This window comes from Girardinichthys multiradiatus, chromosome 22, assembly GCF_021462225.1.
Source record: "Girardinichthys multiradiatus isolate DD_20200921_A chromosome 22, DD_fGirMul_XY1, whole genome shotgun sequence".
NCBI lineage: Eukaryota > Metazoa > Chordata > Actinopteri > Cyprinodontiformes > Goodeidae > Girardinichthys > Girardinichthys multiradiatus.
Window position 1 is genome coordinate 13,474,520 of NC_061814.1, and position 27,219 is coordinate 13,501,738.

Below are 27,219 nucleotides of genomic sequence, written 5' to 3' on the forward strand. Positions count from 1 at the left end.
ATTATATCTTTTTTATTATTATTTTCAGGTGGTATTAGTTGATGTGCAACGGTCACATAAACAAAAAAGGGCTGATTTTCTTTTTTTTTTTTTTTATCAGTCTGAGCCTTGAAAACAACAGTAGGAAAATACATAAAACAACAAGCACCTTTGAACCAAGGGAGAAAAAAACAAGCAAAGTCACTGAAGAAGAGAACTGGGCTACTGTCCCAATCAATGATAGAAATTAAGGAAAATAAAACCAGTAGGAATGCCTGACTTACCTTCTATCAGAAAACAGAAAAGGCTACTGATCTACTAGAATCACTGCCAACTCCATTACAGTTTCATGTCAAACAATGTAGTAAATCCTCTTGACTAACTCGACCTACTGAGATCTAGCATAGGATGCAGAAGAAAAAATAGAAAACCTACAAGGCTCTCACTTTACAGTCGAAAAAAGGCAATAAATCTAAATGCACTAATTTAAATGTTGCTGTTACTCAACAGCTTTTTCAATCAGTACATTCCTCATTATGGTAAAATAAGCATGAAACATGTCTCCACGCAATGTGATTTTTAGTTATAAATGGAACTGAAAAAATCAACAATGCTCCATTACTTGTAATAGAAAAACAGCATTATGCTTTAATAGAAAAAGCAATGCAGGATAATGACAAACAACAAATTCTCATGCATCGTCAAGTCAAGGTTTGGATCTTTACAAGAAATAAAAACATACAAGTTCTGTCTTTGTTTAGCTGTTCATGCAATAATGTATCAAGCAACTTAAAAAAAAAGTTTGTTTCATAAAAAAATATTCTTTCTAAGTGCTCCCTTTATAGTCTTCTTCAAATCTAATAAATGTCACTGTGGTAATGGTCTCTACATTGCTTAGCAGTTACTTTAAGATTTGAATTATTAGTGTTTTTTTCTTCGAGGTTTTGCAAGTTTGAAGCACCAGGGAATATTTCTGACCTGTTGAAGCCTTACAATGCATTTCTGTCTGTTTTTGTTTGTCAAACCCATGGAGATGGTAGTTTGTATTGATGCTTTCAAATAAATTAGCGGAAGACTATTTAGACCAAATTGGTTTTAATTATGTATTTTTTGTTTTAAAAGCATTTTGTGTTTGTTTTTTTCTAATATATCAATTTTTACTTTATGGTGTGTTTTTCTGTAAAACGTGCAGTGTACAACACAGAATAGCTTTATTTACATGAATTCATCAATTAATTGAATTAAATAATTTAATAGATTAAGTTACTATCAATTAATTGTTGCATTGGAATTTTTGGTCATCTTAACATAGCTTATGTGTTTATATGGTGTCTATTTTCAACAAATGGAATAATTTCTTTAGTCTTCTGACAGTGGGCTTTCCCAGCTTTCCAAATATTGTAATTTACTGTTCTTCTCTTAGCATTTGGATGCCACTTATTCCAGTCTTTAAATGGAAGAAATAATGACAGACTGAGATAACACAAACACTTTCGCAAATGCATTTCCTCACAGATTCTAATTAAAGGAGAAGTGGGAAATGTCCCTTTTCTGTGCACTTCAGAAGAAAAATGGGATGCTAATTGTGTAGAATAGTGCTTAGGGATGTAAACAGTGCCTTGCTGCTGCTGTGAAACTCCTCCTTCCCCACCAACACACACATCCATATTAACTCTGTTGTATGTGGACAGTTTTTTTTGAAATGCACGATTCACTAGGTTTTTGGAACAGCTTGGCCCCTTTTCTGGATTGACGCTGTTTTTATCTGATTTGGGTACACTGGCATTGATTTTTGGTTTTGTTTTCAATAAGAGTAAACTGTGGTAGTGTAAAAATAGTCAGAGATCACAGCAGAAATGCAGGCCTGTGAAAGGTGGATAAATTGATGTACTACAGCTTTACTGGGCTTGGGTAGCGGCTTAAAATTTTAAAGCAAACCTTTTTTCTTATATGTTGGATAATCAACAGTTAAATGCATGAAATTGATCTTGTCTCATAAGTATTTAAAAACTTTAAAACCTCAGGTAAACTCTTAATTTAGCTATAAATTTGCACCGCTTCCCTTCTGTTTTTTGTCGTCTAATGTCAAACCACATTACACTCCACAGCCTGCTGATGGGCACCACTTCAGATAACTGTAGGATCCAGTTCCACAAAGATGCACACAGAAGTATAATTTTATGCACTGAAGCCCCTGACAAAGTACGGGATCCTGTCAAGTAGCAAGCCATCACTGGGAGTTATTAATTGTCTGTCTGAAGTGAGCATGTAGGTGGAGCGACCGGCAAAAGAACATGCATTAGTGCACACAAAATGTAACATTGATGGTAATTACATCTAAGCCCGTCTTAAGAGCGCGTGGGAGAAGTGAGGAAACGGCACACAGATGTTATGTAACTCTTTCCTGTTTGCTTCAGAAAGGTTTGTGATTGTCCAGTATATGTGAGAGTTGCTTTTGTGTAGCGTTTGTGCAACATAACACACTGCAATCAATTTAATTGTATTTAAAGCTGCGTGTGAAAATAGGATGTGGTTCTCATTTAGTCTTCATACAGGTACATCTCAAAAAATGTTTTTATCATTCAGAAAGTGAAACTCATACTGTGTAGGTTTATTGCACAGACAGAAATAATTCAAGCCTCTATTTCTTGTAATTAGAATATTGTGAAAAATATTGTGAAAAACTTGAATATTAATAACTCATGGTGCCACATCCTAATCAAGTAATTAACCTAGAGCAATAAAAACCATCCAGTTTCACGTTGGGTGCAAGAAAGCCTACTCTTTCCGGTCTGTGCTACCCACTTAGTAATATGTCTGAATGCCTTGGGGTCACAAAACTCTGCAAAGTTTTTAAATCACATTGTTATGTTGTAAATTGGTCCCTGTCTCAATCTGGCTTTTCAAGCCTCTGCCAGAGTGGAAAACTACAGCTTATTTGTCAGTTTGCCTTAATTCCTTTTAAGACTTTTTCTCTCTATCCATTTAAGGAAGGACTGAAACCACTTTACTGAGCAGAAGCTTCCTGTTTGGGCCAAATGCAGGTGAAGGGTAAGACTCCCCAGAGCTGGGCAAAGAAAGAGGTGGCTGCAGAGCCTAAGTGGCATGTTTAAATGACAGCTGGTATGTCTCATCACACAGATCTGACCTTTACGGATGTTGTCCTTAAGCAGATTCTGTGATGCACGAATGTACACTGAAAAGATGCTGCATTTCCATTGTTTGGTCGTTATGAATGTACAAAAAGGAACGGCTTCTGCTTAATTCTTGTTTCACTGTAAAAAGCTCTTATTTGCCATTTGTGATATATGAGCAAACCTTTATGTAACCCAAGATCTAATACAGGACTAGTATCACTTTTCACTTTTTTTTTTCAAGCACTACCTGGTGGACTAGGTAATTTGGAGAGACTAATAAACCTAACTTGCATGCATTTGAACTGAGGGAGGAAGCTGCAGTATCTGGAGAGAACCCATACATGAAAGGGTAGAACATGCAAACTTCAGGCCTCGAACTAAACCCAGGAGGGGGTTACAAGTGTCTGCAATGGTGTCCACTGTGCCTCAATGCAGCCAAAAAAAGCTGCAAAGACTGGTTATGCAAAGTTGTCCCTGTTTCTGTTTGTTACCCTTCTGCTGCCAGGGAAAGCATCCAAGTTTGCAGGTACGGCACAGATGAGCAGAGGAATTAAGCTGCAGCATAATTTCTGCTGTGTGATTTATTAAATTTATCGTTCCATTTCAGTTTTGGCTGCTAACAATAAAAAAATCACACAATAGTGAAAAACTTAAAGAATCATCGGAAATCATGTATAAAGTTACTGGAGTTCCGTGAATATATTTCACCAAAATTTATAAATATGTATAGGAGCTTTGACAACTTATTCTTACCATTTAATTTCTTAAATATAATTTACTTTTATACTGTTGATCATAGTTTAGTTTGATTTTTGATATTTAAATTTATTTTGTAATTTTGTGTCAATTTAGTATTTTGTTTTTCAGAGATTCTGATGCACCAGATGACAATCAGTATGCAAATTGACACATCATGAATTTTGTTCAAAATGTTAAGGTAAATTACATTGTCTTTAGTTTAGATTAATATTTCACCAGTATAAATGAAGATCTCTTCATGCAGAGTCCAACAAGAACCCAACCAAAGGCAGCTAAAAATAAAAATCTTATTTGAGAAATTCTGTAAGCAAACACAATATGATCAATTCAACTTCTGTTTCCTCAGACTAAAAAAATCCAGACAATGCAGGTTGAGGCTATTTGACTGTGTGAGGTCCAATAAAACTACTGAACCAGTCGGTTTTTTTCATAGCAAGTTAATATTTAGATTATTTCTAAATGTTATTTACAAAATCAATGTACAACAACATCTGAAAAGCATTTCATTGGGACCAGTTTTGTCATTGATGAATTCTGTATGTTACAGGTGTTTCAGTGCCCATTCTCAGTAATGATTAATGTTTTGTTTTTTTTCTGATGGGATTTTTTTCTGTTTCTAAACCAACTGCTCTGTAACTGGCATTGTTCAAGGTCGCATTTAAATGCTGGAGTCACTTTACGAATTACCTTTTAAACTAATACTGACAGGGTGGAGTGGATTTCATCTTAGCCAAACACATGCACATTACCACAATGTATGAGGTCAATTTAATCTCCTTAATCTAAATGCTGTTATGTAGAGTATTTCCAAATTTAAAATCAACAAACTGAAACCAGAGGAGCACTTTAATCCAGCAGGGAGTTTTGTGTAGCAAAGATCTCAAACATTTTTACCTTAAATTCGTATGATTCCTCAATGATGACCTCCAGTTTGACATGATCTCCCAGCATGGGACGGCCCATTTCTGCTATACGTCGCTCCTCCTCATCTTTTCCTGTCAGGGGCTCTTCTTCCTCCCCCTCTGCCTTCGGCTTTTCATCTGAAAAGATCACAGGAAAACATCAGGTGGTAGAGTTAGTACAAAGCTGGAGCAGATGTGTCATATTTTGGTGTTGTAGGTAATCAGGAAGCCTTGATCTTCAAAGTTTCGGTCAAGGACACTAGTTTTGAAACTGAAATGTTGGAGGATGTTTTTCAGATAAACGTGTTGATGTGCGATTTTTCTTAAAGTGCAAATATCGGCAAATTTGAGTACTAGAAAATCTATGACTATTTAAAAGATGAAACCTAAATAAATCACAGTTCATTTTGTCGCCGAGTTTCAAAGCACATTGGTAAATAAAAAAATAAATATTCTGAAAAAGGATTAACCTTTTGAGTCAGGCCTAGACTATCATGAGCTACAAGCCTAAAAATAATTGTAAAGAAGTTATAAAAATGAAACATGCCTTTTTAAATATACTTACTCAAAATATGAATAGTACCAGCAGGCCTACTGGCTTGTTTGGGTGTTTGATAATTTTAATGATAAAATACAGAACCATTTATTTTTTTCAAATCTTATGGCATATTACAGAAAGATCTTCCTACATTAAAACTTTAAACATTATGTAGAATGCTATCATTGGTATGGATATGTTTATTTTACACTTGAACTGCTGCATAGCACAATTATGGTGTAGAACAGAACAGTTTCAGTTTAAACTATTTTCACTGTCTGAAGTCAGGGATCTTATTAACCTTGATGCTCCGTCCCTCACACACAGAAACGTCGTTATTTCCGTTTCTTTGAAATCTGTATGCGTAACTGTGATTCACTGTAGATTCATAACTTGCTAGTAGGATCAGAAGGTTGAGTGAGCAGAGAGAATGACTGATCAAATTTTCCATGAGGACACGGTTAATGATGCTAGTGCTTGCCATTATAGTGCTGAGGATTGTGGGTCCACTTTAACTCCTTGGTCATTTGTTCCCCTTTGTTGAGTTACTGCGTGGAGCATATAAGATTGCTGGCACACACAGCCATGCAGGAGTCAGGAGCACTTTTTTTGTTGCCGACTGTATGTTCTCATAGAGATGAAAGTAGAACTATGAGAAACTGAATCTGCAGCATAAGAATCTGCATTTTTTCCTTATTGCACCGGTTCACAGTTTTAGTGTTCCTTGTTAAAATATGCTACATCCATCCCATTCAGCTGCTGGCTGGCTGGTTGGCTTACTGGCTGGCTGGCTGGCTGGATTGATGTTAAGGAGAGGCACTTGACGATACTACTGTAGATTGGCATTGGTTTGGCAGTGATGGAAACCACAATGACCGACAAAAGAACAAACATCCCTGTCATAATACTATGTATCTGCTCTGTATTGTAATGATGAACAAAGATGTTTTGTCTTAAGTAAATAATGCTTCAGCTTCAAACACATCTAATTCTGTAGCCTATACAATTTAAGCTCTAGTACAAGTACATGTCAATACGTTCTGTGGTATGAGTGTTACAACTCGGAGGCCATGCACATCACACATCTGCTGCTGTTGAATTCCTGCAAATGCTAGTCAAATGCAACTGTAATGATAGTAACATTAGCTAATCTTCTACTACACCATGCAGAGTCTGTCTACACCAGGGTCCTTAAACTCCAGGCCTCAAGAGCTGCGGCACTGCAACCTTAAGATACACATCTGTTCCAACACACCTCAATCATATGAAATTCCCCTTAATGCTGAGGATTTAATTCAGGTATTTGATTCAGGTTTGATGGAGCAGGGATTCATCTAAAGGTTGAATACTTAATGTGGGCTCCAGCTTACTTTTTGATTAACGATTCAACTAAATATCTGGATGGGGGGGTGGGGGGTGGGGTCGGATCTCTCTCTCTTTCTGAGAACTCTGTCAGTTACTGTCATCCAGGACTTTTTGGGAATTGTTTCCCCCCACCAGGCTGTTAACGAATTATCTTCATTATCACTGAGAGGGAACTTGCAAACAAAGCAGGCAATATTCTCAGAACATTTACCGTGAATGAGTGAGACTATAAGCTGTTAACAGATGCTACTTAGAGCTCTTTTCTTGTGACTTGTATGTTGCGTTTATTGGCAATATTGTTGATGCATGGAAAGAAACAGTCATCAATAAGGTTCATTTCTCAATCATACATCTGATGTTTTCCTAAGTAAAATTCTTCTTCCTGTTTAATCAAATAACAGTTTGCATGTTTAAATGGTAGTCAAAGATTGAGCTAAATATTAGGGGTGGGCCTTTTGACCAAGGCCTGTAGACACACTCTATGACTCAAAGAATCAAAAGCCAATAATCAATGGGATCTTCTGTGTTATTTGTTCAGTGGATAGTGGCTTGTTCCATTTTTCTTGCTTAAGGCCACTAGATGCCACCACATTTCTAAGCAGGAGTGGTGCATTATAAACTCCTTGCACCAATGAGAGATAACTGTATGAAAAAAATGTTTTCCAGACCTCTTGATGATTTTATCTTAAAGTCATATCAAACATGATATTTTTTTTGAATCCACTTGGAGACCACATGCCCTTTCAGTTTCCATTCATAGTTGGTGTGAATGTATTATGATTAGCATGAAAAAATGTATGTACTGTTACTGACTTTGTAATGTTGATTGAATGAACTCAATTAAAAGCCTGCACTGAGGCTCATGTGGGACAAAGATGACCTGGCAGTATCCGTTTCAGCCACCTTCTGTGTGTCAGTGTAATTGTAAATGGTCCTGAGAGGGTGAACGTTGCAGGGAGGGATCCCGTCAAAGCTGCTGTCTCTACCATTCATCTACTGGATTTTCCTCCTGCGGTGCTTTTCTCTCTGCTCCTTTGCAGATTAATCACATTAAATACAAGTGTAGGTTCATTTGAGCCAGAGGACAACAGATGCTAGGTATCTTTATATACAAGGACTTCTAAGCCAAAGGTTATTAAACTGTCTTCATACAGGGGTTGGACAATGAAACTGAAACACCTGGTTTTAGACCACAATAATTCATTAGTATGGTGTAGGGCCTCCTTTTGCGGCCAATACAGCGTCAATTCGTCTTGGGAATGACATATACAAGTCCTGCACAGTGGTCCGAGGGCTTTTAAGTCATTCTTCTTGCAGGATAGTGGCCTAGTCACTACGTGATACTGGTGGAGGAAAACGTTTCCTGACTCGCTCCTCCAAAACACCCCAAAGTGGCTCAATAATATTTAGATCTGGTGACTGTGCAGGCCATAGGAGATGTTCAACTTCACTTTCATGTTCATCAAACCAATCTTTCACCAGTCTTGCTGTGTGTATTGATGCATTGTCATCCTGATACACGGCACCGCCTTCAGGATACAATGTTTGAACCATTGGATGCACATGGTCCTCAAGAATGGTTCGCTAGTCCTTGGCAGTGACGCGCCCATCTGGCACAAGTATTGGGCCAAGGGAATGCCATGATATGGCAGCCCAAACCAACACTGATCCACCCCCATGCTTCACTCTGGGCATGCAACAGTCTGGGTGGTACGCTTCTTTGGAGCTTCTCCACACCGTAACTCTCCCGGATGTGGGGAAAACAGTAAAGGTGGACTCATCAGAGAGCAATACATGTTTCACATTGTCCACAGCCCAAGATTTGCGATCCTTGCACCATTGAAACCGACGTTTGGCATTGGCATGAGTGACCAAAGGTTTGGCTATAGCAGCCCGGTCGTGTATATTGACCCTGTGGAGCTCCCGACGGACAGTTCTGGTGGAAACAGGAGAGTTGAAGTGCACATTTAATTCTGCCGTGATTTGGGCAGCCGTGGTTTTATGTTTTTTGGATACAATCCGGGTTAGCACCCGAACATCCCTTTCAGACAGCTTCCTCTTGCGTCCACAGTTAATCCTGTTGGATGTGGTTCGTCCTTCTTGGTGATATGCTGACATTACCCTGGATACTGTGGCTCTTGATACATCACAAAGACTTGCTGTCTTGGTCACAGATGCGCCAGCAAGATGTGCACCAACAATTTGTCCTCTTTTGAACTCTGGTATATCACCCATAATGTTGTGTGCATTTCAATATTTTGAGCAAAACTGTGCTCTTACCCTGCTAATTGAACCTTCACACTCTGCTTTTACTGGTGCAATGTGCAATCAATGAAGACTGGCTACCAGGCTGGTCCAATTTAGCCATGAAACCTCCCACACTAAAATGACAGGTGTTTCAGTTTCATTGTCCAACCCCTGTAACTAAGAATAAAAAATAAAAAATTATATTTAACATGGCCAGGTTTTTTTTTTAACCTTAAAATCATCTGATCTAAAAGATGTGGGGGACATAATCTCTGTCCCATCTTTAAATATCTGCATTTCATTATATAACCACTTCCTATACTCCTTAATCTCTATTTTTCTGTTTCAGCACCTCATCCTCTTAGTCTCTGCTTTACGTTTTTAAAGCCTAAGATTTTCTCGTCAGTTTTTTCTGCCATTATTCCCCCTCTTACTCAATTTTAACTGGTCTCAGCAAACTGTCACCACACACCAAACGTGATGTCCTATTCACATAACAGAATGCACAATATTGCTGTCAAAAGAGAGTATTAACTGCAAATGAGTTCACATGGAGATAATTAGTAGCATATCCAACGCTATCATTGCCGTTACCTTTCTGGGGGGAAAAAAGCTATGACAGAATGCTTTTTAAATACATTTGTCTTATATTGTAGTAGCACAACCTCACATTGAGAAACAATGAGAACATTTATTAATTTATTAAATAAGGAACTTTACTATTGGAAATAACAGCTTACAACAAAATCAACTGAAGCACAGTTAATGGCACCCCTGCTGCTAACACTTTGTACAACCGCTTTTAGCCAAGAAGACAGACTTAGTCTTCTCTCATAACATTTCACAAGGTTGCATCATACAGAGAACGATCTTTGACCACTACTCTTTACACAATCCCTTCAGATCGTCCAAAGTCTTGGATGCTCGCTTACGGTTTTTCCTCACTTTAGTTCATTCCATAGGTTGTCTCAATATTTAGCTATAGGGACAAGTCAGAACATTGCTTTTTGTGTCCAGAGAACTGTTTGTGTTTATTTGGTTATATGATTTGGATCAATATCCTGCTTTTCAGCAATTTCTTTTGTTTAATGCCAAACCTACTAGGTGTGATTGTTGCCTGAAAGCTCAACCCAAGTTTCATCTAACCAATGTAGACAGTTCTGTAATCGTTTAGCAGACTCCCACTTGTTTATATTTATGCAAACGTTTTTATGCAAGTCTCCCAAAAAACTGACTGTCATGTAAATTGTGTTTAATTGTAGCTATGAAGACTTGGTGACACCAAGATGGCAATCTTTGCTTCAGTTCTTGGTAACGAATTCCTGGCTTATGGGGATCAACACACATCTACCTTCATTGAATGACATGCTCTCTGGACTTTCGTATTTTGAAGAATGTCTAAAAGAAAGGAATCTCTGTCATGCCATATTTACTTTGTGACCTAGGAAAAAGGATACTCATGTATCATGAACAAAATGCTCTCAGTTGTTCTGATCTACTAAAAGTTTCACATTTATTTTATGGGAACTGTTAATGGCACCCATAATTGTAGTGGAAGTTTTGTTAAAACAATTCTACCTTAAACTCTAGTTTTTTCTTCCCACATTGGAATAAAAAGTGCTCTCATGTCAAATTTTATTAATTCGGTAATTAAACCATTCGGTCAGGTAATGCCATTCTGATGTGTTTTTGCACATCTCCAACAGAGATGGCAGTAGATGTTGAAGGTATATTAGTGTTTCTGTCAGAAACATGTATGAAACAAACAAGGCAAATGTGCCATCATGTCCAGTCAAGTCTCAAGTCTAAAGTTTAACTGTGGAAAATAATTACATTTACAATAGTGTAATGCCTGGAATATTCCAGATGCCAAATGGTCTTCACATCAGACAAGATTTGATAATAATTCATATCCAAAAGGATTATGGTTTCAAATAGTGAAATAAATAAATAAACCTGATGTCATGCTCATGTTCGTCAGCTGATTGCTTTGTTGCCCCTAGCAAACACAGCTTACAATGCCACACCAAAACTGCTTTATAACATCCAACACTCACCATTTGACAGATACATGTCGAAGCAACGGCTGACGGGGTCTTTAATTTACATCTCATTGTTGAATTATCTGCTGGTGCCATCTGTTATTATAGCAATTTTATGATTGTTGATTTGGTTTTTAATACTTTAGTAATGTGCCCATTTAGTTATGAGCAATTGCAGCGTGACATTCAAGCACTGAAATTGTGTTAGCAATTCAACTTCACTTGACATTTGCAGTAAGTTTGCCGTCTTAATGGACGTTTGATGCAGGGCCTATAGTCTTTTTCTCCTCTGCTGCCACTTTGTTGGAAGTGTTGAGCTTTTAGACACTATTAAAATGAACTTTTGTGGGAGCATTAATAATAAGCCATTATAAATGTTTTACATGTAACATAAAACATTACTTGATTATAATAGTTTAACTTGAATAAAATCTTTTTTAGTTTTTAAATGCAAGGTTTAATAGTGGTCTAAAATTAACTAATCTTACCTAAACATGTTGCTTAACTATACAGTTTAACTATAGATTTGGCATGAGTCAACTGTTAGCTGTTCTGATTCATCCTGTGCATCCATAAAACCTGTTTGTGCACATTACTGTCTGCAGCTATAAAAACTGTACTTTTATCAGTCAGGTGTAGTTTTTCCTGACTGAAACTTGCAAGTTTCAAAAGGGTTGTTTTGGGTCTGCATTTGGCTGTATTCGTTTCATTCTTACAGTGGTTACCATGAGATGTTTATATATGATGACATTACAGCTCCAATTATGCCTGAAGGTCATAAATCATTAGTAATGTGTGTGTTAATATTAACTGGATATTGCTGCCATAGAGATAAACAATCATTTACATTGTCTGCTGTTTTGTTCTAATCATCGCAGAATAAACATCCCCCGTTTTAAGGTAGCCCATAAAACCATCTAATGGTGTTTTCCATTATACATATGACAATTTGTTCATGTTAACGATCAGTCCTAACATGAAGAAATGCTGGTAAACACACGCTCCAGCAGCATAACAGCATTGTGTCTCCAATTATTTTATGTTGTTATCACACCATATTATTTGGTGCTGGGGATAGTAATGATGTTTTGTACTAATGCATAATTAAACTCAGATACTGTTGCATTTTCACATTTTAATATTTGGAGGGAACAATACAGTTTACATTCTCATCTTTCTCCAATCGAAACCATAAGCACTGCTTCACTAATTTGATTGCAGTCTTGTGACATGTAAAGAATTTATGTTAGATGGATTTGGTGATGAAGAAAGGGCATAAGAGGCGACTGTGGCTCAGTGGGTAGAGAAGTGGTCTTACAGTCGTAAGGTTGTGGGTTTGGTTCCAGCTTTCCCTTGTCACATGTCTTTGTGCCCCTGGGCAAGGCACCTAACCCCAAGTTGCCTACCAATCTGCTTACAGGTGTATAAATGTGTGTGCGTTAGTCATGCTCTTTGATAAAAAAATAATGTGAATGTTGAAAGCCATGAATCACGCAAGCGCAGAAGGTGCTCTGATCAGATGGGACCAAAACTGAGTTTATTGGCCTACATACAAAATGCTGTGTGGTGTAAAACTAACACTGCACAACACACTGAATCCACCATACCCACAGTACAATCTTAAGCGAGCCACTGTGTTCAGGAGGAGGGAGCAGGCAGAGAGCAGCTGCCCATAATCAGGCTGCCTGCATCAGGTCAAACTGGAGGAAGACCCCGCTGAATCCGTGGAGCATGGATATCTAATAGTCAACCTAAAACCAACTTCACTGCAGTCAAAAGTCAGCTGTCTTGCGCTTCAAAGTTATTGCCAAGGCTGAGACAAAAACTTCCTCAGAGCCCAAAATTGCAACTTCTTCAAGCAAACTTTGGAGCATTACCAAACAGCAGTTTTGATGGAAAATAAGAATGGATATAAATGTCAAACAATTCTGGAAGAAAATCTGTTGAAGAAAACCTTCCTGCAGGAATGTCTACATTCTCCTTCTCCACCAGCAGGTTGCTTTGGGGTCGTGAACCATTCAAACTGAAGTCTGATGGCTGTCGCATTTAATTAGTAGTTTGAACCACACACAGAAAAAAAAAAATCGGATTTCAGGAAAAAATCTCAATTGAGCATCAAGACCTGCAGTGTGGAGGTAGCCTAATTAAGACAGAGGGAGCTGAACTCAAAGACACTACAAACAAAGGGGAAAGACTAATACTAAACTGAGAAAAATAGATCTAAATGTATAAAAGCCCAGAACACAAGAACAAACTAAGAAACTAAACACAAAGGAAGGAATTAGTACTTCATCTAAACATGGTTCTAATAAATTGATTCAGAGGCTGAATACATATGAACATTACAGTTTTAAGATTTTTATTTGTAGAAAAAAAAAGTAAATAAAACTATACAATTTAATGCAACAATTTCTGACAACTTCAGACTTATGCACTAGTTTGTGTTGGTCTGTCACCCAAAATCCTGATAAAATCTACTAAAATGTATGCTTGTGACAAAATGTGTACATGGAATATTAATAACTTTACCGCACACTTTATATTTATGCAAATACAGATATGTGCATCAGTGCAGGGACATGTGGCAATATGTGTTTGATTTTAAAGTTCCAGTTGTCCCCATTTGAGTTTGGCACTGCATGTTATTGCATTATGACATGGGGGTCACCACTCTCTGCAGGGTGGATGTGTTCTCTGCCTTTTTCCCTCTCAGTACTACTCTATCCTAATACTACACTTTCCCCTCACACAGATGACTGACAAAGGTTCAAAGCCTGCAGTGAACTCTTCTCTGCCTCCCGCTATCCTGAGGCTACCCTAGACCCGGTCAAAAACTGGAAAAAACAAACTTCAAAAGGTTTAAGTGAAGTCTGTCTCTAGGCCCAGAGCAAAGAAATACAAATCCTATGAATACTCTAAAAAAGATCTGCCTATTAGGTTTCAAATGCACTAAGAAGTTTACACTTGCTAAAAGGGACTTGATAGGAAACTGCCACAAAAAGAACATTTTAAAATAAAATTTTAATTAAATTTAAATATAAATCAAATTTATTGTTGTGGAGAAAAAAGGAAAACAGCAGTCCGTGAACTGGGGTGAAAATTTAATGAAATTTAAATTTTATTAAAATTTCTTTCAGAAAAGTTGAGACTACTAATATGCATCAAGTTTTAGTTTTTGACTACAATTTAGTCACTGAAATTTACCATTTCAATGTCAGCAAAAACAAAATAAGCCTCAAATGTACATATTTGATCTCAGCTCAGTATAAAAATACTTTTAGGTTTAATTTAGTTTAACAGAACTCTAAAAGTCACTTGGCTACAAAAGCAGTTTTCTAGATTTCATATATGTAGTGACAATTATCACACATTAATCAACACAATAGAGTGAGTATGCCTGTTTTTTTCTTTTTTCAGCTCCTGACTCTTGTGGAGGGTGCTTGAAAGCTCATTTGAAATACTCTGTCAGGATGTGCCAAAATGCATTAAGAAAATCAATTTTACATCTAGGCGTCTCTTGGTAACACTGTTTGAGAGGAATTTAACAGAGAGAACCGCCGCTTTGATCATTTAACAGGAAACTAGGGACACAGAAGACGAGAATAATGCATTTTTTACAGTTAATCCGTTTTCATTATTAAATGCAAATTTATAACATGAAGTAAATATATCTGCTTCCAGAAAAATACTGAAGTTTATGCTTCTCATTATTAAAAAAGGCCATTAGCTGTTGTTGGATAGTAATTTTACAGTAAAAAGCCTGAAATTCGGCATTTTTGGATAGTATAGAAAATTAATCATGCTTTAACAGCAGAATACTAGTAAACTATTAAAGTTGACTATAAAGGTTAACTTCTTTCAAGCATTACCTAAAAAACACTTGATATACATGTACATTTCTATGGCCGTTTCAGGTCATTGTCCCTACTTAGCCCAGAAAATATACTTAAAATTTAACCTTAGTCTCTATGTTCTGTTCTAATTTAGCCTAAGCAGAGATGTTGAAGGTCAGGCTCAGTTATCACATTTATTACAATACTTAAGAGTTTTTTTTAACCATATTCAGACATCAGGATGTATCTTTCTGTGGACGAATTGTCAGAAGTATATGAAATTCATTTAGAAATAAGGCAAACTTTAACAAAAGTGATGGTATTTGATGGTATTGATGATATAGTAACCTGTGTTTGTATGACCTTCAACTATTTAGTGTAATTGTGTGTTGGTGCATGGGTCTGTGTGTGTGTTGTGTTGAGTGGGTGTATGTGAGTACGAGTTTGTCACCTGGAAATGTACATTTGTAAGTGTTGCCAGAACGGTAAAAGGCGTGCATTCAACAGCAAAAGACAGGTAGACCTGGCTCCTGAAGGCTGCAACAGTGCCAGATATCCAGGGCAGAAATGTGCCCCCACACAAGAGTAGGTCACCAGTAAAGCACAGGAATAGCAGCCCCCAGGCCAAAGAGGCACGGAGCGAGACACAGTTGACTGAGCCACCACGACCAGGCCACACCACCACCCCTAGTCGCGCAGGCCAAGCCAGGGTTGGTGTTGTGGCTGAGGTATACAAGACCCCACTGCTTGTTGACAGCAGCCTCCCCCAAACCCATACCCCAAAGCCCTAAGAGTCTCTGGTGCATTAAAATTGAGGTGCAGGACAGGGCCAAATATAGCAGAGGAGGGACATTGCATGGTGCTCTCCCCATGCCCACAAGGCCTATCGTCCCACACCCAAAGACCCTACTGCTGTGTGATGTTACATATGTGATGGAAGAGGGGGTCGGTGCCAGTGCACCAGCATCAATCTTCCTTTGGGGGCCAGCTCCCCAACTGGTTCCCTCTTGTCTTGCCTGCACTCACACCACTTCAGTGCTGACCTAGGCCAAATACCCTCCAGGTGGATTTAGGTTTGAAGACAAAATGAATTATACTTTTATTCAAATACATTTATAGATTTTTTTTTTTGCCCAAAACTTAATCTGAAAAATTAGTATGCGTATTTATGAACACAGCATACAGCGTGCACACAACCTGAAATGGTTCAAGGTAATAAAGATCTATGTTGGGCTCATTTAGCACAGCACCACCAGGTGAGTTCATAAAACAGTCATTAAACACACAAACCAAGTGCAGCCTGAAGACGGTGAGTGTCTGTCTTTGTGTGTCCTTGGAGGTGTGTTTGATCTCCTGATTGTGATAATGTAATATCCAGCCTTAGTCTTTGATCACTATAACCACTGTTGAAGGCTGGTAAATGCACACTGCCATTACCACAATGATGGCACTGAGCTGTGTGTTAAGTGTGTGAGAGAATCAAAAACAAGAAAGCTGCTTTTAATCAGGCTGCAAAGAGGAGCTGAGGTGAGATTAATGGCAAAAACCCCTTTTAGATGGCAAAAGGAGAACAGTAATGGGCTGATTTAACTTGAACCGACTAACATGTTGATTTGTGGCAACGTCAGATAAAATTAGATTTGTTTAACGGCTTATTATACATAAGTTAAAAACCATAAAGTGCCCCCAAGATTACTTTTTCTAATGATTTGCTGCTGTTTAAATAAATTGAGCTGACTTTAACATCAATCATGTATACTATACTTAATATGACTTGATAGGTCTGTATTGCCTATCAGGTTCAGGGGGGTAAGGAATTGTCAAGGTGATCTGTATGAGACAAGATTTTAGCAATGTTTTGAGGAAAAGCAGGAGCATCCCATTTGTTTGAGGGTTTATACAAATAATGTTAAGGTTCTACAAATCAAAGTGTTTTCAAAAATCTGAATCAGTGTGGCATATTCCAAAGCAGGCTGATCAGTCTATACATAAAAAGTAAGGAAAGTTGTGATTTGGTCGATTATTTCTTTGATCAATATTATCTTAAATTGTTGGAAAGTCTGTTTATTTCCCCTTTAAATGGTGTCATGTGTAAAGACAATGCATCTGTGGGTTGAGCAACAAAGTTGAGTATGTGGGTTGCACATCACATTTGCATGTATTGTTGCCAAACAGTGGAGGCAGTGTGATGGCGTTGGGCATTATTTTTTCTCCTCATGGAAATTCAAACCTTGTTATCGTTGGAAGCAATCTCAACGTTAATTGATAGAACTGAGATATGGCAATGAGTGGCAATCCTACACTCACCGGCCACTTTATTAGGTACACCTTGCTAGTACTGGGTTGGACCCCCTTTTGCCTTCAGAACTGCCTTAATCCTTCATGGCATAGATTCAACAAGGTACTGGAAACATTCCTCAGAGAGTTTGGTCCATACTGACATGATTGCATCACACAGCTGCTCATTGTCATGTTCAAGAAACCAGTCTGAGATGATTCCTGTTTTATGACATGGCGCGTTATCCTGCTGGAAGTAACCATCAAAAGATGGGTACACTGTGCTCATAAAGGGATGGACATGGTCAGAAACAATACTCAGGTAGGCTGTGGCATTGAGAAGATGCTCAGTTGGTACTAAGGGGCCCAAAGTGTGCCAAGAAAATATCCCGCACACCATTACACCACCACCACCAGCCTGAACCATTGATACAAGATAGATCCATGCTTTCATGTGGTTGACGCCAAATTCTGACCCTCCCATCCGAATGTCACAGCAGAAATCGAGACTCATCAGGCCAGGCAACGTTTTTCCTATCTTCTATTGTCCAATTTTGGTGAGCCTGTGCAAATTGTAGCCTCAGTTTCCTGTTCTTAGCTGACAGGAGTGGCACCTGGTGTGGTCTTCTGCTGCTCTAGCCCATCCGCCTCAAGGTTCGACATGTTGTGCATTCAGAGATGCTCTTTTACATGCCTTGGTTGTAACGAATGGTTATTTGAGTTACTGTTGCCATTCTATCATCTCAAACCAGTCTGGCCATTCTCCTCTGATATCTGGCATCAACAAGGCATTTGCGCCCACAGAACTGCCGCTCACTGGATATTTTCGGACCATTCTCTGTAAACCCTAGAGATGGTAGTGCATGAAAATCCCAGTAGATCAGCAGTTTCTGAAATACTCAGACCAGCCCATCTGGCACCAACAACCATGCCACATTCAAAGTCACTTAAATCACCTTTCTTCCCCATTCTGATGCTTGGTTTGAACTGCAGTAGATCGTCTTGACCATGTCTACATGCCTAAATGCACTCAGTTGCTGCCATGTGATTGGCTGATTAGAAATGTTTGTTAAACAGTTGAACAGGTGTACCAAATAAAGTGGCCGGTGAGTGTATATCCTAACCTTTAAGGACCAAACATGAACCTCCAGGATGTTAATACTTGCCTCCAAAATGTAGGGATCTGTCAGAGGCTGTACCCAAGAATTTGGGAGTGGAAAAGATTGGTTTGATCTGCCTACATTACTGACCAGTGTGAGGAGGAGGAGAATGGCTGGTGGTTATCTCCCACACACTACTGCGGGCTCCTGTTTGTAAAATAAATAAATTGTTAAATTGCCAATGTTTCTTGTTTCTTCAAAACTCAATCATCCAATCCAATAAATTAGACCAAACAAGAGTCAACAGCAGAATAAGCTGTTTGGCATAAGTGCCAGCGTTAGCCGCTACCGGTTGACCGGATGCATAATTCTTTTTTTTTTCTTCTTCTTTTTTTTTAACCGTGTCCTGTCCAGCAGAGTAACGCTCAAAATTGTTATCTTAGTGCCAAGAAAAAGCCCAACAGATCCACTTTCACAAGTGGAGCATGGCAGCTAAAACTTTACAGCTCTGCTTTATATTTATAAAAGAAACTTTATTAGAAACTGCTTTCGGATTATTTAAATTGTTACGGACACGGAGACAGAAATGAAAAGGAAAAAAATAAGAGGCACAAAAGAGAGAGAGGTGGGGCAAAAAGGAAAAGTGGAGAGAAAGAGAAAAGAATGGGGCAAAGAAAGAAGGATGAAGAGAATACAAGCTAACACCCTGATTGCTTCTACACCTGCAGAAACGTTCATATTAACAGCCCTTTTTTTAGCAAAAAGTCTACGGTTCAAGACACCTTCATGAGGACCACAAAATCGAGGCATGTGACATCGCCCGGTACAGCGGAGCCGGGGTCCCACCCTGGAGCCCGGCCTGGGGTCAGGACTCATCGGAGAGCATCTGGTGGCTGGGTTAACCCTCGTGGGACCCAGCCTGGCCAAGCCCAAAGAAGAGTTGTGAGGCCATCCCCCAGTGGGCCCACCACCTGCAGGGGAAACCATGAGGGACCAGTGCAAAGAGGATTGGGCAGTGGACGAAGGTGGAGACCTCGGCGGCCCGATCTCCGGATGCTTAGGCTTGCTCTAGGGACGTGGAATGTCTCCTAAGCTGGACTCTCTTCTGCTCTAGAGTGGCCCACAGGGAGAGGCGGCAGGCTGCGGTGGGTTCGCTTGTTGCCCCCCAGCTCAGCCACCTGTGGGTCGCATCCCTGCGCCTTCGGGTTGGGGACAGGTCTCCGACTGTCGTTTCGGCCTAAGGGCCTACCGCCTTCTTGGCGCCCCTTTCGGGGGTGCTGCTTAGTGCCCCTCCCGGGGACTCCATTATTCTGCTGGGGGACTTCAACACCCACGTGGGAAACGACAGTGACACCTGGAGAGGCGTGATCGGGAAGAATAACCTCCCCGATCTGAATCACATCTCCGTGGGAGCTCTGACCAGATTCCGGGGGATGTTGGAGACATAGTGTCCGAGTGGACCATATTCTCCGCATCTATTGTGGGTGGAAATCCCCTAACCCAGTGGTGGACACCGGCAGTAAGGGACGCTGCCAAGCTGAAGAAGGAGTCCTATCAGCTGTGGTTGAGTTGTGGGACTCCTGAGGCGGCTGACAGTTACCACGAGGCCAAGCGTGCCGCGGCCCAGTCTGTGGTTGAGGCAAAAGCTTGGGCCTGGGAGGAGTTCAGTAAGGCAATGGAGAAGGACTACTGGTTGGCCTTGAAGAGATTCTAGCAAACCGTCAGGAGGGGGAAACAGTGCTTCCCCTACACTGTCTACAGTGGGGGTGGGGGGCTGCTGACCTCGACTGGGGACATTAGTGGGCGCTGGAAGGGATACTCCTCAATCCTGTTGTCATGCATTTCCTGGTGGAAGCAGAGGCTGGGGACTCGGGGTTAGACTCTTTCATCACCCAGGCTGAAGTCACCGAGGTGGTTAAAAAGCTCCATGGTGGCAGGGCTTCGGGGGTGGATGAGATCCGCCCTGAGTACCTCAAGTCTCAGGATGTTGTGATGCTCTCATGATTGATACTCCTCTTCAACATTGCGTGGCGGTCGGGGACAGTTCCACTGGACTGGCAGACTGGAGTAGTGGTCCCTCTTCATAAGAAGGGTGACCGGAGGGTGTGTTCTGACTATAGGGGGATCACACTCCTCAACCTCCCTGGTAAGGCCTACGCCAGGGTATTGGAGAGAAGAGTTTGGCCAATAGTCGAACCTCGGCTTCAGGAGGAGCAGTGTGGTTTTCGTCCTTGCCGTGGAACACTGGACCAGCTCTACACCCTCTGCAGGGTACTCGAGGGTTCATGGGAGTTTGTCCAACCGGTCCACATGTGTTTTGTGGACCTGGAGAAAGCATTCAACTGTGTCCCTTGTGGTACCCTGTAGGGGGTGAGCCTTTATTAGGGGCCATCTGGTCTCTGTACAAGTGGAGCAGGAGTTTGGTCCGCATTGCCAACACTAAGCGGCTGAAATAAGCCACTTGTATCCGTTAGAGATAGGGTGAGGAGCTCGGCCATCCGAGAGGAGCTTGGAGTAGAGCCGCTGCTCCTCCACATCGAGAGGAGCCAGTTGAGGTGGCTCGGGCATCTATAACAGATGCCTCCTGGACGCCTTCCTCGGGAGGTGTTCCAGGCATGTCCCACCGGAAGGAGGCCCAGGGCATGGCCCAGGACACGCTGGAGGGACTATATCTCTCAGCTTGCCTGGGAATGCCTTGGGCACCCCTGGAGGAGCTGGAGGAAGTGTCTGGGGAGAGGGATGTCTGGGTGTTTCTACTGAATCTGCTGACCCCGCGACCCGGTCCTGGATGAAGCGGATGATGACGAGTACGACAAGTATGAGTACAAGTGCACGGTAGTTATCAATGCAAGATGTATTTAGTGGTAAATGCAGTTCAATATAGAACATTTGTGTATTTGTTAACACCTGAATCTAAACAACTTTCAGTGTGAGCGCACTTGTGTATACAAGGTTTTTCCATAATAATACGCAATAGCGAGTGTGAGGAGCCATAGAGCTGTCCCCCTGGACCCGGGACAGATACGGAGGAGATCCGAGCCATAGACATCCAATGACCCCAGAGACCACAGGAACTCCAGAAGAACCACCGCCAGGACTACCGCAACACCCCAGAAAAGAGCAGGGGAGAGTCCCAAGGGAACCACCCAGCAGCCACAGCGCAGAAGCCCCGGGGAGTTGCAGCGATGAGCCCACAGGCCCCGCCGGCAGCTGTGTACGCCCGAGCAGTTCCAGCCATGGACCCAGAGACCCGAAACCCCGGGACTTATCACTTCACAAGCAGAGGCTCGACAAAGCCCAGGGGTCCAGGCTCCGGCAAGCAGCCACCAGGAGCGAGCCAGCACACACCAAAGCACCCAGCCCTGGACACTGAGAACCACAAGTACACTGGCGGGCATAGACACTAACCATGGGCAGGTAGTGTGGCGGGGAGGAAATAGGCCCCACATTTGATGGAGGCCTAAACTGATGCACGAGAGGGAGCAGCCCAAGACCCAACCTGGCACAAAAAACAGGCTCACACGGTCACAATCACACGTTCCCACCCACATGCGTGCACATAAAAGCACTCAGACCCATGCACCCAACGTAAAGACAAACAACAATGGATGTCGTACACTCACTCACACTCCCCATACATACCCTAAACTCTCAGGTCCAGGTGGCGATACCCCATAGGCAAAACCAGCCCCCAGACCCAGGAGGTGGTCCCCTTCCCTCCGGGGGAGAAGACAGGAAGACTGCCCCAGCACCTGAACCTGGTCCGGGCCAGCCCGGGCTCGTGCCTGAACCTGAGCAACCCTGGCCGCAACAGGGCAGACACCATTGTGCACCGCGCCCACAACGGAACCCCCGACCCCACACCAAGATGGGACAAGCTCACCCGACAAGAGGTCCCCGGCCAGCGGCAAGCAGTCAGGGCCGGCGTCCCCCATCATGCCTCCGCAACCACAGACACACCACATTACTGCCAATGCAACGATAGCCCAGGGAGAAACAGCCGATCCAAATGCCGGTGACCCCACATCCAAGAAGAGGACACAACCCCACTCACGCCACCCTCTAGCCCGACGCCTCGATCTCCCCCTGGACATAACAGCCAGCAGTGAAGCACACCGCCAAGCCCGCCCAACCATTTGGCCAGCGCCAGCAGCCCCAGCCCATTAGTTTATGAAAGGGAAACATGCACCAGCCGGATGCATTATTCTTTGAAGTTACTCACAACACGTCTGTCGCTTTTTAAGAATGAATTTTCTGCTAAGTATAAAAAAGATTTTGGATATTCAACTTTTATACTGCAGGTTGATATACATATTGAAACAAAGGAATTCACCGAGGGCTGTTATCTGACAACTTAGCATATATGATGGGCTGCATGAGAATGTATTCGTTAGTGTTTTATGCTAAACTCCACTTACCTGATGTTTACAGACAGTACAGCACAATATGTTATTGTGGTCAAGTACAATGCTAAACTGAAATGGGGTCCTGAGAGCAGCCATTTGTTCAAGAAAAACTTTGAAAGACCTTCAAAAAGCCTGGGGAGCCATTGTTGAAAACCTCTTTGAAAGATAACAAAAAAGTAAAATATCTTAGAAGTATAATGAAATTAGGCGTGATTTAAAACTTTTGCACAGTTCTGTCCTTTTAAGCCTCAGCTGTTGTGGCACTAGGAGTGCTGTAACAGTTAAATTAGTAGCACAAATAAAACAAATTGAATTATAGTAATGTATAAATAATTAGTCCATGACTCAGAATTAATGCATGAATAATTCTACACAGTTTAATGAGTTTTCCTTGCTTACCATCAATGTAATAAAGCTACTATATTACTGATGTAGACTACATAACAATTCACAGATGGTGAGTTAAGTGCTGTTAATTAGTGATTAGGCAACTCTCCATGTGATAAAAGTTCTGGTGTGCTGCTGACGATGTTCTTTTTTAGGTTGATTCTTTTTCTTTGGCCTCCTCCATTCATATTAGATCAATTTACATGTTGTACATACCTGTTAGGAAGTGCGTATGATCCCTAACCTATGTACAAGATTCTTACTGTATGATAATATTAACTGAAAATACTACAGTTTTACAGTATTTGCACACATTTAAATAAAAGCAATTAGATTATGCTATACATCTTAAAAAAAAAAAAAAACAGAAAAGCAACAGTTGTTCCTAGTCCTGCTAAAATATTTTTGCAATTATTACAGATTTGTTTTCAATATTCATTTCTTTCTCATTATGATAAATACATTTAAGCAAAAATATAGAACACTAATGCCTAAATGTAATAAATTCATAAGTATTGTAGTAGGTTTCAAGTGTTTATTGCACAGAAAATGTTATCTTTTGCCATTCTGCCCTTGACAGAGTAACTTGCGGTGCACATCAAGTTGATATTAGATGGTTAATTAGTTGGGTTATCTACTCTGGCGGCAAGCCTGCATTTGGGTGTTCAACAGACTTGTTGCCTATAGTTTTCAAACTGTGGTTTTAATATAGTGTTAACTTGGTTGGTTTTAGATTATTTCAATTGTAGTCAAGCTGAAGCTTGACTCAAACTAAAATGTTTTCAAAATGTCAATTCATACATTTTGTCCTTCAATGACATGTTGTATTACATTATATAACCTTCAGTCATGTTCTACAGTTAGGGAATCTCTCCACCATCTTAGTGTGTGGAGGTCTATCAGAATGAATGCTCAGCTTTATTTTGGGAAATGAACTCATTCTAGGTTTAGTGAGAGCTAATTGAGTGTCTGATCAATGTTGGTGGCCCATCACACCTGTCTGTTCCTTCCTGTTGCGTCTCCACTCGGGGTTTTCAAGCACAATGTAGAAGGAGGATTCCTTAGTGTACTCCTCTCGGTCTAAGATTCTAACCGTTATGGTCTTCCTGTATGGGACAACACACGCACACACAAACATACAGAAGGAGGTGGTAAATGCATGCATGAAAAACAAAAATGGCAAGACGGGGTACGTAAATTAAAAACACATACAAAACAAATACAAAAACTATGTGGTGGATTTGGTGAGATGAGGTGACCCGCTGCCTGCTGCATGCCCAGGACACGTCAGGAGGAGATTAACACATAAATGGTAAGAATATTTAAAACTAAATCTCCTGTGGAGTTCCTTGGGTTATTTACATGCAGCTACTGCGGTATGGCGGACACTCTGGAGCTTCAAACGGCCAGCTTTCAAAATTGGTCAGGAGGCTCACCCTCTTCCTGACCTTTGGCATCATTGCTGTCCACCAGGCGAGGTTCCGCGATCTCAATGTAGAAGGTTTTGTTCTTCTCATACTCCTCGTCATCAATTATTTTCACCTTGATGGTTTTACTGGGGGAAAAGGAAGGGGTAGGAGGAAGGTGGAAAGGAGAAGAAGAAGAAAAGAAAGCAGAACAGTGAGGACAGGACAAGCCAGAAACTGGAAGAAGAAACTGGAAAAAAGCAGCATTCCCTACAGGCTCACATCATGAGACTGTCTGATTTAAACAGCATGTTGCCTCTTTTACCTATGACATGTTTAAATTGGCTCAAATCAGTATAACAAGATGAATCTCATGAACTCCACTCTATGCTCAGCATACACCCTAATCAAGACTCAGTTCAATTTTAAACTTAAAGCAGATAGCAGGTCCATTTTTCAAGAAAAATACTTTGAATGCTAAAGACAAGCATAAGTAGTTCAACCATTTTTAGCATTTGGGGAAAAAACAAATGGATCAAAATCAAGTTATACCCTCTGCATTTTTATGGATGGTACTTCAATGCCCTTCACACACCAAGACAGAGATAGCTAAGCATATTTGGTCCAAATATGACTCACATTTGCATTAGTCCTTTGACCCATATTTAGTTTAAATAATGATGTTGGTGCAAGGCAAGTCTGACTTCCTAAACTCAGCCAAAGGTCCAGATATGGTGGATTTGTTCATCAATCATCAGAATAGGGTGCACTGTCCCAGAAGGCATCTAGTTAATACAAGACGCTTACCTCTCTATCCATCTATCAAGCAAATTGAGATGAAAAGGATACTTCCTTAACTCTTTTGGATAGTTTTCCCAGGAATCTAGACAAAGCTGAAACATGTGCGTGAATCGTATTAATGTCTCAGCAGTTTTCAATACAGTCCAGCATAATTTCCTCCTGCAGACCCTGTGTGACTTAAAAGTTAGTGGAAGTCTAATTATGTAGGTTTGATAATTATTGAAAGACAGGTCCCAGCGAATCTTCATCAGCAACATCCTCTCTGAACTTCTGTATTTTCAGGACAATGGTCCTTCATGGATTCACCTAGTTCTTTTTGCTTTTTCCATATAAATACAAACTAATTATGATGCAATTGCAGTAACGTCTTATTAAATAGGCAGATGACATTGCCCTATTCACCGGCCTGCAAAACATGAATAGCTCCTCCTACAGCCAGTATGTTTCCACTTGAGTCCTGGTTCGACAGCAAGTTTTTGCCCAAAGAGGTCAAAATTGAAACCTCTCTCCCGCCATAACCTTAAAAATCCCTCTTATTACCTGCTACTGTGTTTGCTTTGTCGACAAAACAGTTTATGAACAGGAGACACATGTCAGGCCACAAAAGATTGGTAAAGATGGCCAAAGCTGGCCACAAAATCTGGACCAAGCTAGCAACAACATGGCAGGTCTGGGTACAGTGAGCCCCGGGACAAGTATGAACACTGCTGGAGTACTGGAGTAAGTCAATAGAGGCTTTGAAGATGGACTTAAAGAGAGACATTACAAAACTACTGACCAACTGGGAGGCCAGCGTGCATCGAGAGCAAGGCCAGCTGGAGGAAGCAACCGAGGCGCTGTGGACCTGCCTTGGGCAGCAGAGGGGGACATCAGCTTAAAGTACATCACCTAGTTTACACTGCAGACAAATGCTGCCCGAATCTGACTTTTTTGCCCATATGCGACCTACCTTTATATGTGATACTAGAGACATTTTAGCAATTTGTTTTGAATAAAAAGCTTTGAAGCATCAATAGCTACTTTAGCTATTTAAGTGATTGAGGTGTCTTCAATGCTTACGATTATTATTGATCAGTCTGATGTCAAGTCGATTACTCAGCCCTGTTCACACAGCAGGGCAACTCAAGAACAGCTTCTGTTTTGGACTTTGAAACAAGAATCTTATACATTGACACAACTGGGTGTTGAGCATAAAGAAAATACCTCCATATCTATGGCTCATACTAGATTACCCTTCACAAGATGATGTCAGGGTGACGGCAACTGGACAGCTATTTATGAGAGACAATTCTGTGACATTTCAAGTTACATCTCTAATAAATCCCATTTAAATATTCATGTGATTTATATTTTGTGCTTCATTACTTATCTTGTATTTAGTATTGTTTATTCCAGTGCTAAAGACATTTAGCTATTTTATTGTACATTTAAAACGGATAATAAAGTAGATTAAATCAGAATAAAATGTGGTTGATGGATGTATGATGCCCTGCACTTTTTAACCAGTCTGTTAAAGGCCAAAAGTGTTTACAAAGTCAAACCGATTAACATTGAGGCATGTGTAGACCTTTAATAAAAATAAAATATCCAAGTATTAACTTGAATGTTAAAGCAGGAAAATGGGAGAAAAAAGAAATAAAGATGTTTGATGCTGCCTTTAACACCATCTGCGACACCTCATCACCACCAGAGGGAGCGAACATTAGCAATGATTTAACACCAGGAAAAACTGGCCACAAAGCAATCAATAGTCAGAAAATATGAATGAGACTGCTACACTTGAAACACCATAACAACCTCTCAAAATCTGTGTTTCTCTGCACTCAGTTGGGGATGCAAGCTAAAATCAATACTTCCACTTAGTGTCATCCCTCTCACAGACATGAATATGATATCAAAACCTCTGATACACACTCGTGACCTTGTTCTGCTGTTGCCCGTCTTCTTATCAATGTAATAATTCCAAAACGGTGACAAACCTGGCTGTTAACTGTAAGTAATGTGTAAAAGTAAATTTCTCTTGGTCCGTTTTCACTGAAT

General features: G+C 40.6%; 1 protein-coding gene across 6 annotated transcripts in view; it reads right to left on the reverse strand.

Moving 5' to 3' along the window:
• The window catches only part of slc8a1b (solute carrier family 8 member 1b), a 184,534-nt gene that overhangs the window by 33,852 nt on the left and 123,463 nt on the right, over positions 1-27,219 (reverse strand). For 2 of the 6 annotated variants that reach the window (XM_047351453.1, XM_047351448.1), the window contains exons 5-6: positions 23,969-24,078; positions 4,770-4,915 (exon numbers count right to left, since the gene is read on the reverse strand). In XM_047351453.1, the coding sequence (XP_047207409.1) occupies positions 4,770-4,915; positions 23,969-24,078 (256 nt within the window). Of the gene's footprint in view, positions 1-4,769; positions 4,916-23,968; positions 24,079-24,408; positions 24,528-27,219 lie in introns of all 6 variants that reach the window. The other 4 variants (XM_047351452.1, XM_047351449.1, XM_047351450.1 and 1 more) reach the window with 2 other exon arrangements.